The 12,841-nt window shown below is 35.5% G+C and overlaps 1 protein-coding gene across 3 annotated transcripts; it reads left to right on the top strand.

Annotated features, from left to right (window-relative positions):
* Positions 1–3,520: 3,520 nt before the first annotated feature.
* On the top strand, positions 3,521–9,059 carry LOC122667945. Of its 3 annotated transcripts, none has more exons than XM_043864436.1 (10): positions 3,521–3,803; positions 3,933–3,998; positions 6,079–6,159; positions 6,251–6,304; positions 6,388–6,456; positions 8,072–8,134; positions 8,361–8,446; positions 8,557–8,622; positions 8,728–8,834; positions 8,979–9,059. In XM_043864436.1, the coding sequence occupies exons 1-9, from the start codon at positions 3,579–3,581 to the stop codon at positions 8,768–8,770; spliced, it is 753 nt and encodes a 250-aa protein (XP_043720371.1). In that variant the 5' UTR covers positions 3,521–3,578; the 3' UTR covers positions 8,771–8,834; positions 8,979–9,059. The 3 variants fall into 3 exon arrangements, with proteins under 3 accessions (XP_043720371.1, XP_043720372.1, XP_043720373.1); XM_043864437.1 differs by having other exon boundaries at positions 8,969–9,059; XM_043864438.1 differs by having other exon boundaries at positions 3,524–3,803; positions 8,364–8,446.
* The last annotated feature ends 3,782 nt before the right edge of the window (positions 9,060–12,841 follow it).

Genomic DNA, 12,841 nt, shown 5'->3' with positions numbered 1-12,841 from the left:
TCATACTATAATCATACTATAAATTATTACTGAGTTTTCCTTTAGCCACGATGAATGAGAATCCATTCTTATAAACTTGTGCAGGAATTGTTTTTTACAAACTAACCATTTTTTCTATGACATGATCAACATAATGATTTTGATATTAACCATTAGATAGATGGAGATTCTTGAAATAGACTACATATCAAATGTAATGACTTATCTCAATCATATGGTACGTTCATTATATAAAAATCTATCCTCTCTCTTCTATAGTTCTATGGTCCTGGTTTGAACAACCTTCAAAGCATCACACCGAAATGTTGATTGGGAAAGGATTCCCAAATGAGGCATTAAATTAGGAACCCCAGCCCCCGTAATATGTTAGTTTATATGTATTGGATCTTTTGCATGGACAAATATATAGAGAGGCTTGTATAACTAATAACTAGTCAACCACTCTTCTGCTATATGGGTAGATGGAGCGCTCTTAAGTTAGTATGCATGTCAAATTTCGTGGTTTATCTCACTCAAATGACTCATGAAGGTTAGTTATAATAATATTGTAATTTTACTTTTTGATCCTTTTAGTACAATAGTTCTGTTTTTCAATGAGGATAAATCTTGTCATTTCATATCAAAATTGTATTAATAGCTGCATTAAATAATTTCCAATTTTTTTAAAACCCTTTGCTACCGTGTATTAAATTATTTTTGATGACAACAAATTGTTCCTTATAGAATATGAAACAAAAGATAAATAAGACAATGCCATTATTGTATTGGAAGGATAAGGTGATGATGCTGTAATAGTGAAGATCTGAAATTTACATTTATTTGTTATGTAGCAAGTAAGATGACCTCTCTAACGATCAAAGTAATAAACAAGTGCCGCTAAATCTATTATGCAAATAAATTTCATCAAAATTAATGCTTCTCTACTTGGGTTTGCAAATTCTTTATACAATAAGGTCATCGCATTGTTCTTTCACAATTTAAGAAATGTGAATTTGCTAAAAGTATCTTTACAATTTCATTTATTGCCTCAAATTCCAATTTTTGGCATGTAGATAAACACAGTGAATTTGCTAAAATTATCTTTGTATTGATATACAATAATAAATACCATAAAACAGACTGAATTGACCGATTCAAGTTGAAATATGAAGAGATGACTAGGAATCGGACTGAATTGGCCAATTCAATTTCAATTCAAGCACTAACAATTGGTATTGGTGGAAGTCGGGATTGATGTCAGCCAATTTTGCTATGAATAGGCCGATTCACTGATCCATTTTATGATTTTTAAAATCCTATTTAAAAGTTAAATGAAAAAGAAAAAAAAAAAAAAAAAGTTGATAAGTTCCATGTTTGTTTAGCTTCCATGAAATCATTCATCAAACCACTAGGGATGTTCTTCTAGCAATTTAATCCATTTTCTCTCTCCACAGTGAGAGGGAAGTAAGCAAAACGAAAGGGATTATCATCTTTTTAGAACGATATTGAAGTACCCTATAAGTATTTGCTCAATCGCCACAAATATGTTCAACAGGTCAACCGCGGATTTTGTTTTTTTTGTATTTTTTTTCTTACCAAAATAAATAATTTTCCACAAGATTTTTTGTGATTGTAAGAAATTTTTCACGCATTGATGCCCAACCACTACTTTTACGTGCCACGCATCACTTGCCCAAAAAGATAAAATAAAAAGAAGCCATTTGTATGAAAATTTGTAGGGTGTTCTCCTACATTTTTGAACATAAGGTGAACACTGGTTTAGTCTGATAATATAAATTGAGTTGTTAAAGGATAATTATATATGTTGTTGATTTGGACAAGCATGATCGGAAAATTTGAAGTTTTTGTCTTAATTAGCTCATTATAGCGGCGTAGAATTTGTTTTTGCTTGAAAATATTTCTCTGCTTCTTTTGTTTGGAGAAACTCATTTCCTCATTGATTGATGGATGATATACTTCGTTTTCTAATTCTTTTTTTTCAAACATAAATTACACTTCTGATAATTTACATTTAAAGAAACTACACTAGGTGTATCTCATGTTTTAAATATTATGTTTGGGATACCTTCAGGATCATAAATATTATGTTTGTGATACATTATATTTTATAAATATTATATGACAAAAGTTTTCATGCACGATCGTTCATGAAAATGGCTTGTGTGGAGGCTAGTTGGATGGACATAAATGTCCATCCGAAATGACCAAAAACACCCTGCCCCCTATGAGACAAGCTCGATGGAAAGAATCTCCTGTGTACAAATCTGTTATCTATTGAATCTCTCTTGTAGTTCCCCTAATATTACAAATGTGAAGTACCCAATCTGTAGTTTTTTCAATTGTTAGGTATCCTACATATAATTTATACCCTTCTTTTTAATTAAAATGGTATTACTACTAATGACAAGTATGGTGTTGAATGTAATCGACCTGTTTATTTGGCATAAAGTTGAGTTGAATTGTAACACTTCTATTAAAAGAAAAAAAAAGAAAAAAACCCTCAATGATTTAGGAATGATTTCATGCATGTCACCAAATAATATGCTACTAGTGAGTAATAAAAAAGAATCAAAAAGTAACGACATGATGGTATCATTTGATGAAAACAGTTCTTAATCCCCCTTCCTTTATTATTATTTTTAGTTTTTCTGAACGTTTTTGCTTTTTTTTATTTTTTATTTTTTATTTATGAGAATAGAAAATATGTAGAGTTTGTACAATATTATTTGAGTGCATTATCTGAACGCCTTTGTTATTGGTTTTTATTAAGCCTTTCTTGTACCCTAGGGTGTTTGCTTATGAAATCTAAGGTTGGAATGTAAAGACTTTTATTAAATAACTCAAGGCGTGGATATGTGATCATACGTGATTAGAGAGTTTCACCAATAAGACTTGTAACTTGCATAGTTTTTTAGCTGAAAGGATAAGTCCCTTAGATTATTTGAATGAGAGAGAGAGAGAGCATGGTTTCAAGGATTGGGATCAGATCGAGCCGTACGTATTGGCATTGACATTTCTAAGGGTATCTTTGGTATCATTTTTATTTTTGTTTTTTTCTGATAATTTTTCATTTTTTCATGCGTTTGGTATTATTTGTGGAACTTGTACCATTATGAATTATGAAAAAAACATATTTTTTTTGTTGTTTTTGTGCTCATCTTTAAATTAGCACGTGTTCTAAATTTTGCGCTCATCTTTAGTTGGTATCATAGTGGCGATATCGGAACATGAGAGGTCAAAAATTGTTGAAAAAAACCCATATTGGTATTTTGAGGGGTAAAATGGTCCGATTTTGTCCGATACAGCAATTTTTTTTTTTGGTAAAGGTCCGATACAGCTAATCGGTATCACAGGTAATGTACTGAGTAGTCTCATATTATAACGTAGGCCAGGCTTTCACAGCTTGAACATGGGCCATCAGCCAACGGGCTACAGGCCCATATGTCCAGCCCAGCCCAGCTCTATCCACGAAGAAGTAATTGTTTCTAACCAAATCAAACCAAACCAAACGGGAAGAGCAGAGGAAGAGACTCGAACAGACCCAGTTGGGTGGTGTTTGTGTCCTCATCACAATTCACATGGCAGCCGCTGGAGTTGTATCCCCCATATCTTCTCTTGGAACTGTGGGAGCACGTTTACTGCCTCTCCGGCAAACTTTTTTAACCAGGAGAACTTCTTCTCTTCTACCTTATTCTGGAGCGAAACTCACAAAAGCTACACCAGCTGCAAGGACGTTTGTAATTAGGGCTGCAAGAACGGAGTCCCAAGGGGTCTCACTAGGATTTAGAGCTCCCGACTTTCAGGTCTTCTTTTATTCTCTGTTACTTATTTATTTTTTCCAATACAGTTATCATCTGTGACATCTGTTTTGTTTTCCTCTTGTTTCAATTCTGAACTTTGATTGGGTTTCTCTTTTGCTCTGATTGCTTCAGCTTCCAGAGCCTCTGACTGGGAAAATGTGGGGATTGGACGACTTCGAATCATATCCCGCCTTACTGGTGAATACCCACTTCCGTCAAGCCTATACTTCAAGTGTCTATCTGAATATTTTTGGGGTTATTATGTTTCGATTTGTAAATGATTCCTCCAACCCCCTCCCCCAAAAGAACAAGGGGAAAAATCAGTTAGTAAAGGGGCAATTTTTTTCTGGATTTGAAATTTTGGTCCTTATCCTCAATTGAACCGTATTACTGCTGACAGAAAGCCACAAACAGAAACTCATTTGGGTCTTTTTTGAGTACCTTTTCATTTGAATTTCCTATTCTGGGTTTTAATGTTACATCTACCCTAGTGGAGGCAATGCCTTCTTGATATTTGTCTCATGATGGCTAATGTTGGGTCCTTCAAATTTGTAGTGACCTGACCTCTCATAAATATTCCAGTTTCACGTACCTAGCTTGACTTAAGCATGTGGAAAACTTGGAGACAATAGAAGTAACTCTTTAGTTGGATATGCTTTTGTATTTTCTGATGGTTGCAGGAAACAACTGTAGAAGCAATGATTGTAGGCACTAATGTAGTCTCGTTTGGTGAATGGATGTTCATAATGGTTAACATTATCTGTATGACTTTTTTGTTTTGGAGGTTGTTTCTGTATGCCATTGCTAATGGTATTTAAGACTTAAGACAGTGTGTTGATGTTGCCTACATAATCTGACCTAAACACAAAGAGGAATGTGAAATCATTTTTCATTTGTTATTTCATGTCAATTTGTCTGGCACGATCGTGATGCATTGTATATTTTGCAATTACCAAGGAAGATTTGGTTTCTTTGGTATAACTCGTTGCTTGCTAACTGTTGGTAGCACTTTTCCGGTAGGGGGAACATGATTGTTAGTACTATCATGATGGAATTATGCTTGTTGTCAACATCTGTCCTTGTGTCTGGCACATGCAACTTTGATTTATACCTTTCTTTTACAAATGCAAACTGTTTTTATCCTAAGCTTGGATGTCTACTTCTTTATGGGCCTTTCTCTCAGTTTTCTGTATTAAAGACCCCACTAATTACATGGGAGTTGTTCACATCCTTGGTACCATGAAAGGTTCTTGAAGAAGTGTCATATCTGCTGGAAAGAAATTTGAATAAATATGCTTAAAGAATAGTGGCTCCTTAATTTTCTGGTATGCCGCTCTGCAAGCTTGGGTTAGGGTTTAGGATTTGGAGTTTAGGGTTCAGGGTTCAAAACCAAATATGGGACTTTTAGTTTTTTTCCTTTCCTCCTGGATATCTTTTGTCCAGTGCTCAAAAAAGATATAAATTGATTGTCCTTCGATTACTTGATTAAACCTTATGAATCTCAAAGATCATGTAGGAGTATTAATTTTATTGTTCTCGAAGTTATGGATATTTCCTAACATCTGATCAACTGTTGAAATTCCTGAGGATTTTGGTATCTATATTATTTCTTTTTATTCTGCATGAAATTTGGAAAAGCTTTCCATCCATACATTAATTTCTTGAGAGTTTCAAATGAGAAGTTGAGTTCTTGTTGGGCCATCATGTTTGCAGTATCTCAAAATTGTGAAGGAGATAAATAGATGAAAAGGCAAAACCTTGGTTTTGTAATAAAATTACAATAAGAATGCACAAGTGATAGAAGTCTCTGAGCTTTAAGTGCTACCATAAATAGAGGCCCAGAGAAATAGAAAATGGTTCAAGATTCCTCATTCACTTCATAACAGTGAATTCTAATGTTAAAGTCGAAATTATCTCTGTTAAAACAAGCCTGGAAGATATGCATAGATAAAATGGAATAACATTAGAGTAGAGTATGTAAAATGTACTGCTGTTCCAATTCTTTTGAAGAAAGATATCTTGTGATGAACTTGATAGTCTCAATAACACAAAGGATGCGATTCCTACTCTCATTTTCTGTGGATAAAACTCTGTGATCATCATGGTTTATGAATTTTCAGTTTAGTTAAATGCTTTACTATCATAACTATGCCTGCAACTTTGCCCTTTTGATGGTCTGGTTTTATTATTTGTTGATATGAAAAGTTTAATTTTATTAATTTTCTGTCACTTTAAATCACCGTTCATTTGATTGACAGTAACAATTTGGGGGGTGCAGGTTATGTTTATTTGCAATCACTGCCCATTCGTAAAACATTTGAAGAAAGACTTTGTGAAACTTGCAAATTTCTATATGAAGGTAGGTTCGTCCATCCCTCCCTATGTGCTTCTAGCTTCTTTTTGGTATAGAAGATATCTGACCAATATCTGGGTCTTTTGGCATGCTACAGAAGGGACTTGCAGTCATTGCTATCTCATCAAATTCTGTGGTGACTCACCCACAGGTTGCAATAAATTCTACTTTTAATAAAATCCGTAATTTGGTTATCATATGATTCTCCAATATGGAAGCAACCATTGGTTACAGGATGGACCTGAATTCATGGCAGAAGAAGCTAAATTATTAAAATATCCTTTCCCTTATCTCTATGATGAGGTATGCGATGATTATCTCAACCTTGTCTATGTTATTAAGATACTTCTTTTCCCTTATCTTAAGTACTGGCCTTATCTAATTTTAACAATGTATTCATAGTGAGAAACTTCTATCATATTCTAGTGGAGTGGAAAAAGTTTTTTTGTCCTTTGCAGCTGATGAGATAGTCAACCAACACCAATTATACTGTCTAAGATTTGACAAGTGTGTGAACATATGCAATTTGCTCAATCAATTTTAAGGACCTATGTCCTGCAAAACTCCAAGTACTAATTACACTTGAGCCATTGGGTGGCTCTGCAACCACTGGGGTGGGTCATGAAAAGTAGTCCTATAGAGCCCACCTTAGAAAACTCAAATATAACTCACAGACCACCAAATCCCGGATCCTAAGTTCAATTGAGACCCATAAACCCAAAGAAGTGGGTGGCCCCACCAAATGTGTTCCTAAGTAAGAGTATCTACAATTCCCTCACACTGGAAAATAAGGAAAGCAATTAACGTGGGTGATTGGCTTCCAAAAAAGGAATTGAATTTCACCTATCACATTATTTAAAATTTCACATAGTAGTTACTGAGTTGCATAACTGTTAGGAACCTTTCATGCACTTTTCCTGCATGTTTGGATGCTTGGAAGATCTCTTGGAATGGAGCAGCAGTACAAAGCCTTCTCCTAGAGATTCTCCAAGAGAATGAAGGTTGAAGCTTTTCCTCAATTAATCAAGGGGGAAACCAGGATTGAGGAGGTTGATGCTTAGGTACTCTTGACTCAGAAAGACAAATGCTACCTGTTGAAATATTAGAATTAGGGGCAGTTTGGTCTTTCGCTTTCCTTTCTATAGGTTCTTAAGTTCTTTTATAATGTCGGTTGTTTGTAGGGGCATTATTGTCCTAATTTTATTATATTTTTTATTATTAATAGAAGAGGGACAGACCTATGGTAGAACATTCTGTTCTATCCACAGTTTCTCTCCCACCTTGTGGACCTTGCATGCTCCTTCTTCTCTCCTCTTTTCTTCTTTCTCTTCTTCCTTCTCTGATTATTCTAGTCTGATTATTAGTTTCTGATGTTCTAACAATACCTTCAGTTATCCTCGCTGTTTGTAGATCACGAACTGCAGACCCTCTTTTTAGTATATCTCTTTCTACATGTCTTCTGGGTTTGGTTGTCAAGAGAATGTGACAGAGCATGTGAAAGAGTGGGTAAAGTACTCATTTTGCACACACACTCACATTTTCAAAGTGTTTGGTTGTTCAGTGAATGTGTCCTGAGATTTCCTCCTTTCTAAAAAAAGAGCGCCCCAGTGCACGAGGCTCCCACTACTGCAGGGTCTGGGAGGGGTAAATGTACGCAGCATTACCCCCTGCTTTGCAGGAGAGGCTGTTTCCTGCTAATAGTATGTCATTTCCTCCTCACTGTTATTAAGTCCTCAACAGAGTGGTAGAGCAGAATAGTATGTCTACAACCAATCTTAAGTAATTGCAGTAGAGTTTAGGAAGGTTGATTATATGATTGGCATTTCCTCTGTTTATATCGAGTAGTCTATTTCCTTTTATGTTGATTTACATGATTACATCATAATACCTTAAGGTAATTGGGCATGTTTTCTTGTAGTCACAAGAAGTTGCACAGGATTTTAGAGCTGTTTGTACACCAGAGTTTTTCCTTTTCAAAAAGGTGAGCACTTTGCACCCTTAGCAACTATTTAATATAGTTTTTCAGGTTTTTTCTTTTTTCACTTTTTTCTTTCCTGAAGGGTTCTTTGATTTTGTACTTCTTGTCCTGAACTGATGATTGATCAAACTTCCTGACTCTTTAATTTTTGCATGGTTATTGATCTTGAAGAATCAGAAATCATTTTCTCTATTTTCTTTTCTTTAGTTTTCACCTGATTAATTTTCAGCAGGATGGTCGAAGACCATTTGAGCTGGTCTACCATGGGCAGTTTGATGATTCACGACCAAGTAATAATGTACCCATTACAGGAAGGTTCTAATCTTACTGCCTTGTTAATCCAAATTCCTTAGAGTCTACTCTCAGTTTCTAGTTCCTTGTATTAATGACTAACCAACTTTAGAAATCGATCATTTTATGTGTAGGGATTTGAGCTTGGCAATAGATTGTGCTCTCAGTTGCCAACCATTATCATTTGTGCAAAAACCTAGGTAACCTATCTTTTTCTCTCCACAAGTTGTTGATGCTTGTTTAGAGGTGATTACTATTGGTCTTCCTACTATACATGCTGAAAAAGTCTTTCTGTTTGTTAAAAGTGTTGGATGCAGTATAAAGTGGCATCCACATAAGAGCCTGTAACCTATACCAACTTGTTTCATTTTATCCATTACCACATTCTCAGAGAAAAAAATTGTGCTTTGAGGTGAGTCGTCTTCTCCGCTTTGAAATGGCTTGTAAAGGTATATTGATGACAGGATACAGATTGTCTCATATTTTCCTTCTCTGGATTTTTCCTACTTTTTCCTGTTTGATTGTTTTTAATTCCTGAAAGTTTCATATTCTTCAGGTTGTGAAAGGATGGTGTATAATGTCCTCATCTTGTTTGACAGCACTTGAGAAGGTTTACATCTCTAATAACCTTGGATGGTTCTTTGAAAACCATGAAGCTGCTAAAAAGAGATGTTTCATCATCTGTGAAGTCCTGCCCTGCAATTAGCCTCTTTGTCTTACAAATATGTATTTAATTGTTAAATGATATTTGATACTGAATAAGAACAGGATTAAAATTTTTATTTTCTCGTCATTATTATTTTTTTGTGGTGGGGGGGGGGGGGGTGTTGGGTTGTTTGGGTGGGTGGGAGAATAGAGAAGGAAAGACAAACAATGGTAAATTTTGATGTGTGATTTCAAGTTTAGCTTGTGGTTGGCAGTCCCTTATGATTAAATAAAGAAGATTTTACCCCTTGAATGCAACTCTGAAGAGACGTGCGTATATGCTCTGTTAGTTAATTTGACATTAATTTGAAGCTAATTTATTTGGGCATTATGGAAGTGAAATGTTTATTTTCTTTTTGATGTGGTAAGATACTGATCGGAAGTAGAGGTGTAAATAAATAGTCGAAATCCGTTTCCATATCCGTTTAGCATTGTCCGAATCCGTCCGAAAGCTAAACGGATGCGGATACGGATAGGCTATAGCTATCCGAAAAGCTATATTTACATGTAAACGGATAAAATATCCGATCCGTATCCGTGTTCGTATTCGTATCTATTTAGGACTATCTGAATCCGTCCGATAGCTAATCGGATGCGGATATAGCACTATTCGAGCCGAATCCGATCCATTTATAGCCCTAATCGGAAGTGTTGCTGCTTATCAATTGGTCCCCAAGTTTTCGTGAATCTTAGATGTCTCTAAACGGATTGATACATCGTGGTATATATAGGAGCAAGGATGTAAACTGATCGAATTCGGTTGGATTAGTGGCATTATCATATTCGTATCCGATTATATTCGAACGGATTCGGATAATATCATATCCGTGGTTTTCTATTTGTGATTTAATTTTGTATTTATTTTAATAGATATATGATTTCATGTATCACAATGCATAAAATAATATATATAAACCAATATAAAATCTAGAAAAGAATCACATTATCTTTATTTATAAAATTATTAAAAAAAAAACTTAATTAGATAAATGGACACAAAGATATATTTCACATTTTATCACCGTCATATTGTTAAATGATTCGAATAATAATTGATTGAATAGAGGAATTATTATATTAGTATCCAATTAGTTTTTGGATTCTCCTAAACGGATACAGAGTTTGCTCTTCAATTCTTTCCGTCGCTGAAAATGACAAGGAATAAATCATTCTTCTAGGTGACCCAAACAGAATTATGGGTCAACTGTTCATCATTGCCTAGGACGACCCAGAATTAGAAGACACGACTTGACAACTTGTCGGTGGTGATGAGTGAAATTGGAAGGAACCTCTCTACTCAATCACGTCCGACGAGTTGTCACACGAGTCATTATCACTTATGTGAAGAACCTCCTGAATGTAATCTGAGGAAGCCGTATCCTCCAGTTCTGAGTAGTCCTGGGTAGCGATGAACAGATGACCCATAATACTGTTTGGATCACCTGGAGGAATGATTTCCTTGTCAATTCATCAACGGAAAGAATTGAAGTGGAATTGTTCATTTTTTCGAATCTTTGGATCCTTCTGGATTGATGGCTCTACATCCATGTTCTTCACTAGAATCTCTAATGCTTTATGAAATCCCTTCACCCTCTGCATTTCTTTCTTTAGGTTTGACCTTTCCTTCATTATAGTTGTCGCCACATTGGAGACGAATGTATGATAAACATGTAGAAAGTGTTTTGACAAATCAGATCGTTGGATGTCTAGGGAATTGTTTGGATTAGTCACCACATATCAAAATTTAACCTCGAATTCAACTATTCCTCATTCATATAATACCATACTGTCACATGTAATGCATGCCTTAATAGCGTTTAAAAAGTATGAGTTAAGATCTAGATTGATTCCGAAGATTGGATCGTAATTGATCACAATTGGTGGAAATTGACAAAAAAACCCCTACATCATAGTTTTCGTACAAAATCGCTCTGATCCAGATCTCGATCAGAATCAGAATTGGCGATCTGATCCATTTTTCCAAATCCAATGCATCTTATGTTGTTGTCTAGAATTTTTAATGATTTGATTGGGTTTTTCTTCTTGTCCACAAAATTTCAATCCCACAAAAATTATATGTGACTAAACCAAGTAAATGTCACCAATATGGTGACAAGTAGTAGCACACTTTTGATTTTTGTGGTTCCCAATCCGAAAGAGGACCATTTGATAGGGACCCTATTTGAAACCTATGAAGGCTTCTCAATTTCCCATACTTCTTCAATCTGTCGCTTTTAGTCATTTATCCTCCGGTTTTACTTACAAAGCCACTGGCTAAGAGCAGAGAGTAAGTCAGTCATTTGAGAAGACCATGTGAGATGGGATCATGGGACGCAACGCAAGAGGCGTCAGTATCACGTGTTGAGAAATACGTGCGTACACCGCAAACAAACACGTGAACATGTGATGGGGGTGATCGATGTAATTAGTTAAGAATTGATATTACGATTAGGTTTCGACTTTTGTGTTTAGGACGGAATAGGAATGAGAAAGGACGATATTGTCTATTTATTTTGTACCCTTGGATTAGGATCAATCTTACCGGTGTCTAGAATCAGAATTCCCCCAAATTGGGTTCGGCTTTACTCACGTTTAAACCGGAACCCTATGAGTTCGGTTCCTCTGCATCTATCAACGGGTGAACGCACATGTGAGAGCCAACCACTTGTCCTATTTTTATTATTTACAAGGGTAAAAGGGGTTTTTATGAAAATAAAATTAAAATGTGATTGACTCTCACATGTACATTCACCTGTTGGTACATGCAGATGATCCATTCTCGAACCCTATTTGGTTCAATTTAATTAAATAATTAATGATGGGCTATTAATTTTGTCGAGGAACTAAAGAATGGCAGTCAACTTGTCGAGGGAGGGCCTGAGGTTCAGGTCAAACCAAGGATTTAGTTTGGTATCGGTGTCAGTCACCATTGTTATCGGTCGATATTGATACCTGTCTTAATTCATGGGTCACAAACCCTTGCAAGCTGGGGCCTCCTACCCACAATTATAACATATTAGTATTTTTTACTTATTAAGGTTACTTTGTTTTCATGTAAAATTGTTGAAAAATAAGAAAAATTTGTTTATGTAAAATATTAATTTGTACGAGAAATTTTACATTGAATCAAATTAAGGCCTTAATTAATTTTGTTGTATGAAATGAAACCAAGTGCTCCCAAAGCAACCTAATGATGCCACACTGCCTCGCTTGTCGTTGACAGCCCAACAACTACTTGGACCCTCTTGTTGGTATTTTTGCATGGCCCTTTAACACGCCTTCATCTCTCTCTCTCTTTCTCACACACACAAAAGCCACTTGCATGCCAACATGTTTCCTAACTTGGAAAGGAAGGGAGTTCATATAGCATTTCTTCACATCACGTGAGTAAGAAGGAAGCGGGCTACTCCCCGAAAATGCCTCTCCTATAGGTTTGTTTGTCATTGGGATTAAGCAGCAAAGAAGAAAATCTTATACGATAGTCTATGATTACTAGAACAAACAAGTAATGGAGGGAGCCCCTATTTGAGTAAGTTGATCTACGATTGTCGTTGATTGTAAACCTTGTGGGGTGGTTACCACATGGGAAGAAGATCCCCATTCAATAAATCTGAGATCTTGGATCATCTATTCATACAGGTGTATGCTTCACATAACATGAAAACACATTTATAAAAATAAAAAGACACATGTCATCTCCTAAACATACATGTA

The sequence above is a fragment of the Telopea speciosissima genome, chromosome 7, assembly GCF_018873765.1.
Source record: "Telopea speciosissima isolate NSW1024214 ecotype Mountain lineage chromosome 7, Tspe_v1, whole genome shotgun sequence".
Classification (NCBI taxonomy): Eukaryota; Viridiplantae; Streptophyta; class Magnoliopsida; order Proteales; family Proteaceae; genus Telopea; species Telopea speciosissima.
Note: the sequence above shows the minus strand (reverse complement) of the source record. Positions and strands in the feature narration are given on the sequence as shown.

Excerpts from the sequence above, each read along its gene's own strand:
- LOC122667945 (XM_043864436.1), top strand. The coding sequence starts at position 3,579 with ATGGCAGCCGCTGGAGTTGTATCCCCCATATCTTCTCTTGGAACTGTG. Across the intron at positions 3,804-3,932 it reads TTAGAGCTCCCGACTTTCAG|CTTCCAGAGCCTCTGACTGG; the intron begins GTCTTCTTTTAT and ends TGATTGCTTCAG. Across the intron at positions 8,623-8,727 it reads TCATTTGTGCAAAAACCTAG|TGTTGGATGCAGTATAAAGT; the intron begins GTAACCTATCTT and ends GTTTGTTAAAAG.